This window comes from the organism of the source record quoted next, unplaced genomic scaffold (genome assembly GCF_019419815.1).
Source record: "Pyrus x bretschneideri cultivar Hongxiangsu unplaced genomic scaffold, Pyrus_bretschneideri_v1 Contig24, whole genome shotgun sequence".
In the NCBI taxonomy this organism is placed as follows: domain Eukaryota; kingdom Viridiplantae; phylum Streptophyta; class Magnoliopsida; order Rosales; family Rosaceae; genus Pyrus; species Pyrus x bretschneideri.
This window is the reverse complement of record NW_025999546.1, coordinates 5,796,852-5,811,177: the sequence shown is the minus strand read 5'-3', so window position 1 is coordinate 5,811,177 and position 14,326 is coordinate 5,796,852. Positions and strand designations below refer to the sequence as shown.

The 14,326-nt window shown below is 37.6% G+C and overlaps 3 protein-coding genes and 1 non-coding gene across 5 annotated transcripts; 3 read left to right on the top strand and 1 right to left on the bottom strand.

Annotated features, from left to right (window-relative positions):
- Positions 1–131: 131 nt before the first annotated feature.
- On the top strand, positions 132–3,281 carry LOC103945836. Its single transcript, XR_007259097.1, has 7 exons — positions 132–497; positions 787–960; positions 1,080–1,172; positions 1,278–1,346; positions 1,889–2,095; positions 2,676–2,801; positions 2,918–3,281. It is a non-coding gene; the product is annotated as an uncharacterized LOC103945836 (transcript).
- A 135-nt stretch (positions 3,282–3,416) lies between these two features.
- LOC103945837 (protein LIM1) lies at positions 3,417–4,461 on the top strand. The gene is given in 3 exon segments (XM_009356421.3): positions 3,417–3,812; positions 3,814–4,121; positions 4,228–4,461. Coding segments are annotated over 2 exon segments (324 nt in total). The 5' UTR covers positions 3,417–3,770; the 3' UTR covers positions 4,096–4,121; positions 4,228–4,461.
- A 331-nt stretch (positions 4,462–4,792) lies between these two features.
- LOC103945838 (UPF0235 protein At5g63440-like) lies at positions 4,793–7,370 on the bottom strand. 2 transcript variants are annotated; one of them, XM_009356422.3, is made up of 7 exons: positions 7,109–7,370; positions 6,736–6,850; positions 6,414–6,567; positions 6,019–6,115; positions 5,651–5,739; positions 5,484–5,552; positions 4,793–5,045 (listed from the first exon to the last, which is right to left on the bottom strand). In XM_009356422.3, exons 1-7 carry the CDS (start codon positions 7,221–7,223, stop codon positions 4,986–4,988), a joined length of 699 nt encoding a protein of 232 aa, XP_009354697.2. In that variant the 5' UTR covers positions 7,224–7,370; the 3' UTR covers positions 4,793–4,985. The 2 variants fall into 2 exon arrangements, with proteins under 2 accessions (XP_009354697.2, XP_048442248.1); XM_048586291.1 differs by having other exon boundaries at positions 6,736–6,842; positions 7,109–7,249.
- A 13-nt stretch (positions 7,371–7,383) lies between these two features.
- On the top strand, positions 7,384–9,429 carry LOC103945839 (elongation factor 1-delta). The gene is made up of 6 exons (XM_009356423.3): positions 7,384–7,531; positions 7,809–8,035; positions 8,157–8,250; positions 8,428–8,662; positions 8,845–9,006; positions 9,096–9,429. Coding segments are annotated over exons 2-6 (696 nt in total). The 5' UTR covers positions 7,384–7,531; positions 7,809–7,832; the 3' UTR covers positions 9,098–9,429.
- Positions 9,430–14,326: the final 4,897 nt, after the last annotated feature.

The following is a 14,326-nucleotide window of genomic DNA, read 5'->3' as shown; positions in this document are numbered from 1 at the left end:
TTGTGGACCGAAGGAATTATGCTAACGAATCCACTTGAGTTACCAAAATCCACGTGTCAGGATAGTACAGAACACGGAAAGGAAAGCGAATCAAACAACATTATGACACGCACTCAAACGTTTGACGCTTTTAAAATGCGAACATTAGAAAGCACCAAAAACAGAAACAAAAATAAATAGAAAAATCTCCCGCCATCCCCATAAACATTTATAAACCCTCGAAAAATCAAGAATCTGGTATCAAATTTTTTGATTTGGGGTCGAGAAATGGATCTGACGGTGGTAGATCTGAGCGCGTACTTGGAATCGGAAGAGGGCGGAGTGGAGGAGTTGTGCGGCGAGGTGAGTCGGAGTCTGAGAGAAACGGGAGCTTTGTTGGTCAAGGATCCCAGATGTACGGCGGATGACAACGATCGCTTCCTTGATATGATGGAGAGGTACTTTGACAGTCCGCGGAGTTCAAGCGACTCCAGGAGAGGCCCCAATTGCATTACCAGGTGGGTTCTGCACTGTTTGTTTCCCGAGAAAATGTTGCCCGGAAATGGAAAAAAGAATGAAAATTTTGAATTTTGAAACCCAGTTCGGTGATTACCGATTGGGGGTTCATCTGGGTACCCTTTTGATTTTGATTTTATCCATTTTTTTATCACTTGTATTTCAATTTGTATGCTTTTGCTGTGACTCTGAAAGTGTGTAAATATAAGTGATTTGTGGTGTGAAGTGAAATTGTCAAATTGGGTTTTGTTGCTCAAACTTGGAACTTGAAACGGGGTTAACGCATTACAGGTTGGCGTGACACCGGAAGGCGTGGAAGTCCCCAGAAGCCTTGTTGATGAAGAAATGCAGGAGAAATTGAAAGAAATGCCCAAAGAGTTCCAGCCATCCATCCCCAAAGGGGCAGATCGCAAATGGCGATACATGTGGAGGGTGGGTCCTCGACCCTCGAAAACCCACTTTCAGGTCTCATTCTTTCTTTGCTTTTTTGAGTTTCACTTTGCAGTTTGCACAAACATTGTTTAAAAGTCTATGCTTATTGTTCTACTTGCCATGATCAAGATGATGTTATTCTTGTTTTCTAGGAACTTAATGCAGAGCCAGTCGTACCCGAGGGGTTTCCTGAATGGAAAGATACCATGGATTCATGGGGTTACAAGATGATTTCCGCAATAGAGGTGAGCCACTGATCTGTGTTGTCAGATTGTTCAAGCTGCTTGCTTGTTGTGCACATTATCCAATATTATCAAATGTTCATCACGTAAATGTTTCTTTCTTTCCAGGCTGTTGCTGAAATGGCTGCCATTGGATTTGGCTTGCCAAAGGATGCATTCACTTCTCTTATGAAGCGGGTGAGCAATAATTGCCAATTGAAACTTACATTCATGTCTATATGCCTGTCTGACTTTAGTGGTGGGGCAGTGGATATTGAAATCAAATGAAAAAGTTATGATTACCGGTGGCCTAGTCTGACAGTAATCACCAGTATCCTTCATTTCCGTGCCGTGCCAGCTTCTATATCCATCACTTTTTCTATCTTTAGCCACAGTACCCACATCTTTGTTCCCAAATTCAAGTTGCATTCTATTGAATGGCTTTTGCATTGCTCCATAATGCCACTAGAATTTTATTTCATAACACTTTTTAGTTTTATTTTGTTTTTTCTTTTTGTAAAGACGAGTTTGGACTGGTTATATTCTTCAATCACTGTATGACTTTATCAAATACATTGCATTGTGATTAGGCATAGAGCTATAGCATGCTGCAATTTCAAAAATCACCAACTTTTGAATTGATTCATAAAATAGATTCTCGTCCTTCCACTTGCCATTTTCCTGGCTTTATGCGCTTTATGCTGCACTTTATGTTGAGTGCTCTTTCTTTTTGAACCCAGGGGCCACACCTTCTAGCTCCAACAGGAAGTGACCTTCGGCGTTATGGCCAAGAAGGTACTGTGTTTGCAGGATATCACTATGACCTGAACTTTCTAACTATTCATGGCAGAAGTAGATTTCCCGGTCTGAACATTTGGTTAAAAAATGGGCAAAAAGTTGAAGTCAAGGTTCCTGTAGGATGTCTTCTCATTCAGACCGGGAAGCAGGTAATACTATTTATAACTATTGTGCTTGGTACTTATTGAATAATTTACAAGTTAGTTGACCACCTGAATATGGTGTCTGTCATTAGAAAGCAATTTGGATTACCGTTGCATCAATTAAATTAAACACATTTTATATTTTCTTCAGTGCCTAACTTTTGAAAGACAAAAATTTGAACTTTAATTTAACTACAGGAACAATATCGTGTGTAATATATTTCTGGTTGTACTTAAAATTGACAACGGAAGGGGCGTTGCGTTTTCATCCATGTAGCCTCTGTTATATCATCATTTTTGTAGATTTTTAATAGTACATATCAGAATAAAATAAGATTATGCACGTCTTATGGTTAAAAGATAAAATGGAACGTATTTTAAACATTTAAATAGGTTTGCTAATTGTACGCAAAAAGCTAAATGTGTTCAAACTTAATTGTAACAAAGAAAAAGTTAGGTGTGTCAATTTTTTGTTCGAGTTCTCGCTTGATTTGAATTGCTGTTTTAGGTTGGTTGCCTTTGGTATGTGTTGTGTTTTAAATATTTAAGCTAGTTCTATTCCATTCACACAATTTGTTATGTGCAGATAGAATGGTTGACTGCAGGTGATTGCATAGCTGGAATGCATGAAGTTATCGTAACAAACAGGACGATTGATGCAATCAAACTTGCAACAGAGCAAAGTCGCTTACTATGGAGAGTATCTTCAACAGTGAGTGAAGCCAGTCACATTGTTGTCATTGCTATCGTTATGTTCTTTTCGGTTTTATATAACTAAAAATATTTTAATGCATTGTATGCTTATTTGTGACATTTCTTGCCATGTAGTTGTTTGCACACGTAGCATCTGATGCTGTGTTGAAGCCCTTAGGTCACTTTGCAGAATCCCCGCTCGCAAGTAAATACCCGCCCATTTATGCAGGAGAGTTTGTTGAACAAGAGCTTGCAGTAATCAATCTCAAAGGCAACAAAGAATAAGTTTGGTAACTTGTTACATGTGAAGATCATAACATATTATGTCAACGATCAGAATGGCATTATGAAGAGGCGTTTGGGGATGATATGAATTGTAATAAAGAAGGTTGGGATGATAGAAACTGCGGCCAATTGTATCGTGTCATTATTTATCGTTGTATCGTTTACTGACATTCCTTTGTTCCTCGAGCAATTTGAGTTTTACCATTTCATTGCATTCTTGAACATCTAGTTTTGGTTTCTTACTCGTCTTGAACTGTCTTGATTTGCAACAAAAGTTGAAAAAATATGCTTCAAATCTGCAGCCATTTCCTCTGAAAACGAACTGAAATCATTACGAAGCATGCGTTTGAAAGGTGCTGGAGGTTTTCTGAGTGATTTTCGTAGTCGATAGGATGAAGAAACTGATTAGAGATAATCTGGAAAATTATAAATAAAGTTATAGGAAATGCAAAGGGTCATGAAATTTGAGTTCAACAACTACAACAACCAGCACACAATGTGTATTCCTTGACTAGCTTTTGTATACAGCTGAGCAGCAGAGCTGGAGAATACTGGCATCATAGGTGTGACCTTTGAGTAGGATGGACATGCATGATGGCATGAGAGCCTCATCATCCCCTATAAATCCGAATTCGAGACACCTTCTCCCTAACATTAACGAAACATAATTCACAATTAATCTTAGTTCCAACTTTCAGTTAAGATGAGGTTTACTAGCAGGAAAAATATCGCTCTTTCAATTTTGACTGTTTGCGTTCGTGATGGCGGGTTTGGTGGATCAAGGGCAGGGAAGTACTTGTGCAAGCACCTTCTTCTCGGCACTAGTTCAGCTAATACCATGCAGAGCAGCAGTTGTTCCTTTCAGCCCCATCCCCCCGAGCGAGACATGCTGCGGTGCCCTCAAAGCTCTTGGCCAGCCTTGCCTCTGTGTGCTCGTCAATGGCCCTCCAATCTCTGGCGTTGATCGCAGTATGGCCATGCAGCTCCCGGAGAAGTGCAGCGCCAACTTTGAACCATGTACCTTCTAGCTCCTCGGGCACACTTTTTCGATCCGGTACTAATTAGTGAAATCGCTAGACGATGAGGCAACTATTTTCATATTGCAGCCGTTGTTTATTTCTAAAAATTTAGGATCGATCAGTCTATTTTTCTTGACGCAGGTAACATTATGATTTAGAAGTTGAAGCTTGGAGCTGAGGAGCATATTTTCTAGCTTGAATAAATGTGTTATATTTTCATAGGCTGCTGTTAACAATAAGACGCTGTGTGCTGAGATATATCAGCACTGAATCGTGTCGGTTTTAGCTTAATCTAGGATTTGTGTTCTTTGTAATTTGATTTCCGATGTCATAGATTGCTATTCCGTTTTAATAATCAAGTATTATTTATCTTTACTACATTCCTAATCACTTGTAATGTTTGGCTTTGGTGACACAACAATGAAGAGATGCGGTGAATTCTGCAACATGCATCATTCTGGTAAGCAAGAAAGGAGATTGCTCACAGCACCAACTTAAACCATCCATATGCCTAATCCTACTTGTCTTAAACAAAAGTTTACACTAATCTTGTTTGAATCTCGGTCAGCGTTTGCGCAATTGACTGCCACAAGGAATCACATTTCGTGACCCTTCCCTACTTGCGCAAAAATTGACACTAATCTTATTTATCACATTGCTGACATCTTTCATAGAGGTGAGAGTAGAGAGAGTGGATTCTAACGGATATAGAAAACGGTGCATATATTCAACCAAATCATTAAAAGATACAGGGATTATACAATTGAAATTTCAAATTGCACCACAACAATCTCAACTAACACAAGAAAAATTTGTACCGCAGATGTCCAGGGTAAATTGTAAACATACACGTTGACTGATGGCATTCATTAGAGAGTGACAGTTGCAATTGTAAAGACTCAAGGTTGCACAGCCTCCAGAAGTTTCTCATATACTTGCCTAGCAGACAAATCCTCTACCTGAAACAATCACCAAATGTTAAGGAAGAAACCCTAGCAAGATCAGTTAAATTAGTTTAAGCAGTTTTGGAGTTACACTGGCATATGTCACATATCCTTGAACAACTATATGGGGTTCTCTGCATACGTTGCTTCTAAATTCATGCTGCCGTTACTTGTGATTGCTATTATTTGTAAACAGTACCATTACTTTGATAAGCTATCCTATCCTAAGTTTGAAAGAGTAGATGTATCATGTATTTGTGCATCAAGAAACAAATCAGTGAATTGGGTCTGACATCAAAGTTAATGCATACAACGATGGAGAACTTCTTTTGACAAAAATGATATTGCTCTCACAGGGACAATTGAAACAGATTATGATCAACAACACCCAAGAAGCCACCCAATGAGCGAATGAGAGAGCGAGAGAGAGATAGTAAAACTTGTTTAACTCACCGCAAGGAGTTTTGATTTGTTATTCCACCCTCTCTGAAGAGTCATCTGGCTTAGTCTCAGACCCAACACCTGTGCAAAAAGCAATTGTGTTAAGGCTTAAGTTGACACTTGTTCCAAAAGATTGGAATCCTATAAGTTTAACAGACAACGATGAAGCAGAATTATACTTTGGCCATGAATTCCAAGAGCTCATTGTTCGCTTCTCCCCGAGCAGCAGGTGCAGCTACAGTGACTCTAACATCGTCAGCATTCACTCCTGGCATAAGAGAAAAAAGTGTTTAAACAATCAGCAATCTAAATTTCCAGGAACAACTTTCTTTTGGCAAGTATTATTACATATTAAAACTGCCAGCTACAAGTGTTGTAATAAGATGCATAGAAACATCAAAAAGGACTAGTACTTGCCATACAAGAAATCCAAAAAGTCAATTCATGTATATGCAGGAAATTCTGACTTATGATTGCAATTTGACCTACCAAGAAAGCATCGCATGCTGAATAAGATGACAGGAAAACATTCAATAATTTCTCTTACTTGTGATTGCTGACCGTTGTGCACGATCTTCCACTTCTATAGCAACTTGAACAAGTCCCCCTTCTAGGTTTGATATACAGGGCGGCACAGGAGCATCCTACACACACCAATTAGGAAATATGGACAGAGTGAATATATGTGGACGTTCATAAAAAAAACTTCCATTGACAACATTGCAATAGGGACTTGCTATGCCTTCAGGAACAAATTCCTTAATTTCTGAGACAAAATCTACGTTCGCAACCCAAAAGATGAAGGACAAGGAAGATCAATGAGACATAAACAGCTATTTCCCTTTATTTATAGAAAATATTCCTTTTCCAAAATCCTGGTACCACACAAGACAATTATATTCACAAGATGATGGAAAATGCCTTTGTAAATTTCCTATATACCTGTGGGTTGGTTTCAGCAGCAACTGTGCTTAGAGAACCATCAACAACATAAATGAAAGAAGCACCTTCCAAGTCTTCTTCCGAGCGGTAGAAAACAAAGAGCCCACAACCCACACAGTTCATTCGAAACTGCTTCTCCAATTTCCCTTCCCCTCTGAATAATTATATCAACCAAGATTTCAAGGCATCAGCAATGTTGCAAAATCATTATAATCGTACTCGAAAAACTAATCATTAGAAAAGTACAGGAAAACGAGGGTCGGTGTCAAACACACACAGTGAAAACACCGAATTTATATTTGGATTAAAGAAAATTAAGCACCTTTTCAATAAAACTTTTCCAGCCTCAGCAATGTTGAGCCTTGCAAGATGTTTGCTCTTGTCCAACACATAAGCCTTGTCCGTCTTCCTTTTCGGCATTTTCTGCAACTGGGTATCTTAAACAACATATATTTCACTATAATCGCAAAATTGCAGGCCCCAAAACATTATTCAAGAAACTTTTTCCAAAACCAACGATTATACCAATACAAAAATACCAATTCAAATCAGCGTTACCCAATTTTTAACTTTCAATCTTATAAATTTCTAATCATACAAGTACAAACAACACAAATATATACCTCTATATCTATATTTATGTATAGAGGAGAGAGAGAGTGAGAGAGAGAGTAGAGAGAGAGAGGAGAGAGAACCAGTTATGAGGAGGTGGGATCCACAGTGCTTGCAGTAATAAACGAAGAGGTCAGAGTCGGGTCCATCCGGAGCTGCGTCCTCGCTCGAGTACGTGTGTGTTGTTCTCTTCGGCATTCTGTCTTCTCTCTCCTCTTCTTCTTCTTCTTCTTACCGCTCCCGCTGCTGGAAATTGGGAATTGCTCGAGCTCGACGACGGCGGGTGACGCTATCAGCGCGCAAAGTCCAAAACGACAGCGTTTCGCGCGTCATGTTGTTTGTTTCGCACCGATTTTTATTTAAACTTGTTGGGCCATACCCTGGCCCAATTAGACGATTCCGCGTATACCCAGAAATCCCAATTGCCTATAAAACTGATAGAAACCCTAAAAATCTCCACCTCTTACTCTCTGTCGCTCTCACTCCGCAGCTCTCTCGCTCTTCAGGTATGCTCAGATCCATGGCTTAAGATCCTTACTTTTTATCTAATCATAGTGCTTTTGGCTATATCGTTCATGAATCTGTCTATTTATTGAAGTTTGTTTTTCTCCGATGTTTTTTTTTGTTTAAATTTTGTTTTAATATGGATGCAATTGGTTGCTTTCGATTCATAATTTTTTTTTCTTCCGAAAAGGGATTTAATTTTCTAGTAATTGAATATTTGGCACTGATTGGTAATCATCTAGGGATGAAAGACTTAATTTTTTCTGATATGGGTTGCAGGAAAAACCACCGGAAGACCTAGCAATGGCAGTCACATTCTTTGACGTGAACTCAGCTGCCGGCCTGAAGAAACTTGATGACTACTTGCTTTCTCGCAGTTACATTACTGGCTATCAGGCTTCCAAAGACGATATCACTGTGCATGCTGCTCTTTCCAAGGCCCCGTCTTCGGAATTTGTGAATGTGTCTAGGTGGTACAACCACATTGCTGCTCTTCTTAGGATTTCGTAAGTTCGTAAAACTTTTGATGGGTTTGTTATCTGTTTGTTATTAGTTCTAATGGATTTCTTTGAAACGTGTATGTTTGCGTGAACACTTTGACTTATTTGATTATATTCATTGTTGTAGTGGTGTTTGCGGAGAAGGATCTGGTGTCACTATTGAGGGATCTGCTCCCATAACCGGGGAAGCAGTTGCTACCCCTCCTGTTGCTGACACTAAGGCAAGTATTTTTCTTCCCTACTTACCAAGTGGTTTTTTGGATGTCTTCAGTTTATGTTTCCTTATCACTGTTTTAGGATAATTGAATTTTTCGAGGTTGGACTATGTTGCTTTATCAGCTTGAAGAACTTGGATGACATTGTTGTACTAATGTTTTAGAATATGATATGATTTTCAGGCCTCAGCTGCTGAGGACGACGATGACGATGTTGATCTCTTTGGTGAAGAGACCGAAGAGGAGAAGAAGGCTGCTGAAGAGCGTGCGGCTTCCATCAAGGCATCTACAAAGAAGAAAGAGTCTGGCAAGTCATCAGTTCTGTTGGATGTGAAGCCATGGGATGATGAAACTGACATGAAAAAGCTTGAGGAGGCTGTAAGAAGTGTCCACATGGAAGGCTTGCTTTGGGGAGCATGTAAGTTCTCCTTCATCTAAGGATTATTTGTTGCTAAAGGGGACAGATTTACTTAAAACAATGTTAGCAACAATTTTGCCGTTGTTGTGCACATATTAAGTTATTATTGTGCAAGCTAATGTTTAATTGTACAAATTTTAGTCCCTGATGCGAATTCGGTTATTATTTTCTTAATTGTGCAGCCAAACTCGTCGCTGTTGGGTACGGGATTAAGAAGTTGCAAATAATGATGACAATTGTTGATGACCTGGTCTCTGTTGACACTCTCATTGAGGAGCAACTTACTGTTGAACCAATTAATGAGTATGTCCAGAGTTGCGACATCGTAGCCTTCAACAAGATATGTAAGTATATTTGTAGGTTTTTGCATTGTGCTGGAGTATAAATGCATCTTTACGGTATTAATTTACGCTTACCCTTGTTTTTGTTGCAGGATTGGAGCTTGCAGACGTGTATTTTGTTTCTGGCGGCATGATTTGAGACATTATATTTGGTTTTAATGTATTTGCATTCCCTTGATGAATAGTTTCCGAAGCTGTTTGCTTGTTTGGTATGGTTTCAGTTACTGTTGAAAACATAATTTCAGTTTTGTTATGGTGGTTTTTGGTAGCTTGTTTCTGCTTGACTTTGATGTTGATCCTTTTAGTTCTCACAAGAATTCAGTGCTTGTCGATCCTTTTGATCTTTATCAAAGAATTTAGCAGATCTTTCTCAAAGAACTTAGTATAAGTCTTTTAATATGAATAAATGGATCGTGTTTGTTTCCATTTGTTTTTCTTTGTATCAGAATATTCTTTTTGTGGAGTGCTATCTACGCTCATTTTTACTTCTCCACACCCTTGCGCTAGCACCCGCACATCAAATGTCAGCAACCAAGTATCCATGTTTCTCAATGACAACAAAACAGCTCCTTAGTCAAGCTTTACTCATGCTTTCATCTAAAGGTACCTAAGGTCAAGGCGGAGCTACCGAGCACATTAGCTTTCTTTGTGTTGTTGTCAAAACCGGTTACCTTGATTTTTTAAGTCGCTAGAGTGGGAAAGGGATTCTCTCCGGATCCATTCCTCATAATTCATTAAATCAAATATTCGTGTCATTGAAATTTGATCAAACAACTGAAGTTATTATAACTTATAAAAAGTGAGCCCATGTTTTCCGTTTGATCAAATTTTAATGACATGGATTCTTTGATTCGGTGGATTAGGAGGGATGGTGAATTAGAAGGAAGGGACCTAGAGAGGATCCCTTTCTGTTGGAGTGCAGATAAAGAAAAAATTATTTGGAATGTCACACAAAAAAGTTAACAAATATTTCTTAGACATTAATAATGAAATCACAGTTCCATCCATTCATAATTTATAAAACAAATAACAATATAATTTACAATTGTCCGCAATGCATTTTCATACTTTGAAAATGCTGCATTATAACTTCATTATCAATAAAAAAAAACCGTTTCTTTTAATATAAATCACCATATTATCACTCAACCATTGATATCCAATTCAATTATGTGAAGGATTTTTCATAATATAGCGTTTGATAGAATCAAAGCCAATATAATTAATAAATACACGTGATTATACATTGTATTTCTACCCGTCTCCACTATTTTTATTTTTGCAAGACTAGCAATTCAAATAGAAAACCTCAAGGAAGAAAGAACAATGACCAGAATCTATTTCCTCCAAAATCAAACGGTCAGAATCTGATCAAATCTTCAAACGGGCAATAGAAAAGTAAGATTTCCATGTTACTTGTTGGTAATCGATTGCGGCTATACAATTGGTTTTGGTTATGTATTTGTTTGGATTTGTTTATGGACTGTTCGGGGGAAATGAAGTAAAAGGATAAATCTTAATGGTAAACTTAACTTTGTGTTGGTTTAGTGAGAGTGAAGAACTTGCATTTGAATGAAGTGCGGAGTAGAATTATGCACAGCTGAGACTCGGTGCTGAAGATTGCGTCAATAGTAATCGGCACAATGGGTTGTAAGTTAGATGATTGTTGGTGACATGTGGCTTGGGATTATAGGTGCCAAATCTTCCATACCTGTTAGGCCACCTTAACCAGACTAAATAGAAGATAACTTGGTGTCAATGGGTAATAGCCCCCTTTATTCTTGTCCATCAATGTGAATTTGTAGAATCCTAAACTCTGTTTATGTGTTGTTCTTGTGATACGAAGGCTAGCTATCACAGTTGCCAATCTTACGGCGTTACACTGTTCCCTTAAAACAATAGTTTTATACTCAAAACAAATGATATGCTTGGTTGTGTTATTGTAAATCTCATATTACCACTGCTTTAGGTTTATGTGAAAGCCTGGAGGATGCTTCACTGCATGGGCATGCTCTTCTCATTTCAGAATATATCAATGCCAAAACAAAGTTTGTTTCTGTTTCAAAGTGGATAGGCGTTCTTATATACAGCTGCCAACTTTCTTCGTTTTTTGTGTGTGTGTGTGTGTGTGTGTGTGTTTGTGTAATGTTTACCCAACTACTTCGATCATATAGTTTTCATCCATTGTTGGTCTAGTCACTTACTGTGCTATTTATTATTTATTTGGGGGTTGTTATAAATTGGCAGTTTATATTGAGTAGGAACAGGTCTTAAAAAACAGTGAAACTAGGGTGTTTAAAGAGGTGAAATCTATTAGAAGACTTGGGCTTAGTTATTAGTTAATACCCTTTTTTTGTCTTAGTTAGTACGTTTTTATTTGGTAACTTTAGCTAATTACTCACTCTTCGACTGCAACACGGATCCTTTGGATGTTTAACTAATTTTAGTTATGTCTTGAAATCCTATGTAAACACATTGTATGTTCATCTTATGCATTGTACAGTTCTCCTTTCTTTCTCTAAATTGTCTCTAAAGGGAGACTAATTCAATGTCAATAATTTGGTTTCTTTCAATTACTATTTCTCCTTGATTTGTAGAAAATGAAGGATGCTGAGACAAAAAGGATAAAAGAGTTGGAAGAACGACTTGAGAACAAGGCAAATTTGCAGTTAGAGAGACAGCTTGTCATGGCTTCATACTTGAGCAGGGCCTTGTTGACTCTGCGTGGAAAGTTAAGGGGAACAGAGTGGGATCCTGAGAACTCACACAGGATTGATTTTAGTGACTTTTGGAGACTCCTTAACTCAAATAATGTCCAGTATATGGAGTACTCAAAATATGGTCAAACAATATCAGGTAGAAATTTGTTTTCTTAATATAAAATTTAAATTTTCTTTGTGGTTACTTATTTTTCAATTTAGACAATTTATCACCTTAATTTTGGGTCACATAACAAACTCATACCTTATTTTTTAAAGATTGCAATGTCACATATAAACTTATGAATTCATTGCAATATCAGACATCCATTAAAAAATCTGTCAATTTTTCTATTGACTGCTGATGTGGCAGATTCGGGCCCACTTTGTCTTCTCTATTCATTGACACATGAACTCACATTCAAATTTTAAAAATAAAAACTAAAAAAAAAAACTAAAGAAAAAAAATTGAAAAAATTCAAAGGACTCAGATCTGCTCCTGAGCTGTTGCCAACGGAGCCTAGGGATCAATTGATCCCAGCCCTTCAAATTGATCCTGCAACCAAGAACGACCAAGAAGCTTTCAAATTATTTCACGCAAACCAAGGCAATTTTGTTTGCCATTTTATTCTTGCGACTACTTTCGAATACTAAACCCCATAATTCCACCATACTTGTTGTAGAAATCATATGCTGCTTGGTCAGTATCAAACTCCATATTTTTTGTAGGTTTCAATTCCAAAGTACCTTCTATGCCATCATTCGGTTTATCCATTATATCCTTCACTATCCCATCCTACCACAAAAATATATCAAGATTTAGACAACTTGAGCTCAACGACAAAACCAAATTTTCTACAGAAGCAACGCCAATCCAATCTAATTGCAAAAATATCATGAAAAGGAAATTCAATAATGGAATCCTAACCTTTATTATTGAAGACCAGTGGCAACCCATTGATCGACCAATGCGAGATGATGATTTTCGAAGGAAGGAGATGAGGGAATTTCGTAAGAAGCAAGAGATTAGTTTAAGAGGAAAAGTGATAAAGTAGGGAATAGGGGAACGCGGGAGATGTAAAAGGCAAACAAAATTGCCTTGGTTTGCAGTGAAATAATTTGAAAGCTTCTTGGCCATTATTGGCCGCAAAATCAATTTGAAGGGCTGCGACAATTGATCCCTAGGCTCCGTTGGCAACAACTCAAGAGAGGATCTGAGTCCATAATGGAAAAGAATCATCTCCGAATCCCTTTCACCAAGTCTTCCTCATCAACTAATTCGGGCTCTTGAAATTTGATCCAACGACTACAAACAAGGGCCCACTTTAAATGTTATAATAACTTTAGCCGTTGGATCAAATTTCAAGGGCCCATATTGTTTAATGGGGAAGACTTGGTGGAAAGGATCCGGAGAGGATCCCTTTCCAGGGGGAATAAGGTGCTAAGCTTAAGTCATCTCCAACCGATTTGGCTAGAGGGCCATAAGGCCGAAAATAGCTTGAAATGACATGAAAACCGTCTCCAACCGAAGGCTAGGCCAAATAGCTCGTGGGCCCCACTGGGCTACAATTGTAGAATCGGGCCAACCGGTTGGCCCAAACCAGCCAACCCGAGCCAGTCCAGAAATTTGAAGCCCAACGGCTACTAGTTGACCCTAGCTAGCCGTTGAATTTGATTTTTTTTTTTTTTTTAACAAATTTTTTTCCTATAACTACCTAAGCCATTAAACAACATTAAATAACATTAAACAATATTAAATAACATTAAATAACATCAAACTTAAACAACGTTAATTAACATTAAATAACATTAAACTTATCGACACGTGTCACTCGAAATTCAAGAAGTAAAATTATTAAGATTCCATATCGACAAGAAATTTGTAAAATTACTCACTTATTGACATGTGTCACTCGAAATCTTATCGAAAAATTATTGAGATTACATCTCGGAAAGTTATTGAGGTAGTTTAATTTAAGTAACCATATTAATTCAATTAAAATAATAAATTATGTTTAGTCTATGGCCTTTAGGCCCTCTCGGTTGGAGACTATTTTTTGTCACAGGGCTTTGTTTGGCCTATGGCCTTTTGGCCCCTCGGTTGGAGATGGTAAGAAATATGGTCTGTCACTGTTTATTAAAATATTACTTTCTTGGAGAGTTATAGGGTTAAAACGAGTCATTTGGCCATTCTTCGGTTAGAGATGACCTTAGTGGTGGGATCCTATAACCTATTCAATATTTAATTTCGTTGTTAAAAAAAATCTTAATTTTTTAATATTGAATTAATTTATACATCCAATTGGGTGAGTGGATCCGTTGGCTGCCACGTTAGCAGTTAACAGTCAAATTGATAGAAAATTTAACAGAGATATGACATTGCAAGGAATTCATAAATTAAAGTATGATATTATAATATTTAAAATATGAAGTATGAAGTTGTAGTTCGATCTATAATTAAGATAATTTTGTATAATTTACTTTTTTTTTTTCACGCTTCAAAAGTATTTTCTTGTCATCCTTCTAGTCAATCCAGTTGTTGCTTTAAAAAATTCTGCTGCAATAATGGCGCGTCCCATCCGTTAAACGTTGAGTTCAGTGATTGGGAATTTATAATACAATCA

Coding starts and splice junctions, on each gene's coding strand:
- LOC103945838 (XM_009356422.3), bottom strand. CDS start 7,223: ATGCCGAAGAGAACAACACACACGTACTCGAGCGAGGACGCAGCTCCG. Junction 6,116..6,413: donor CTGCTGAAACCAACCCACAG/GTATATAGGAAA, acceptor TGGTGTGTGTAG/GATGCTCCTGTGCCGCCCTG. Junction 5,740..6,018: donor ACAACGGTCAGCAATCACAA/GTAAGAGAAATT, acceptor CTCTTATGCCAG/GAGTGAATGCTGACGATGTT.
- LOC103945839 (XM_009356423.3), top strand. CDS start 7,833: ATGGCAGTCACATTCTTTGACGTGAACTCAGCTGCCGGCCTGAAGAAA. Junction 8,251..8,427: donor CTCCTGTTGCTGACACTAAG/GCAAGTATTTTT, acceptor TATGATTTTCAG/GCCTCAGCTGCTGAGGACGA. Junction 8,663..8,844: donor AGGCTTGCTTTGGGGAGCAT/GTAAGTTCTCCT, acceptor TTAATTGTGCAG/CCAAACTCGTCGCTGTTGGG.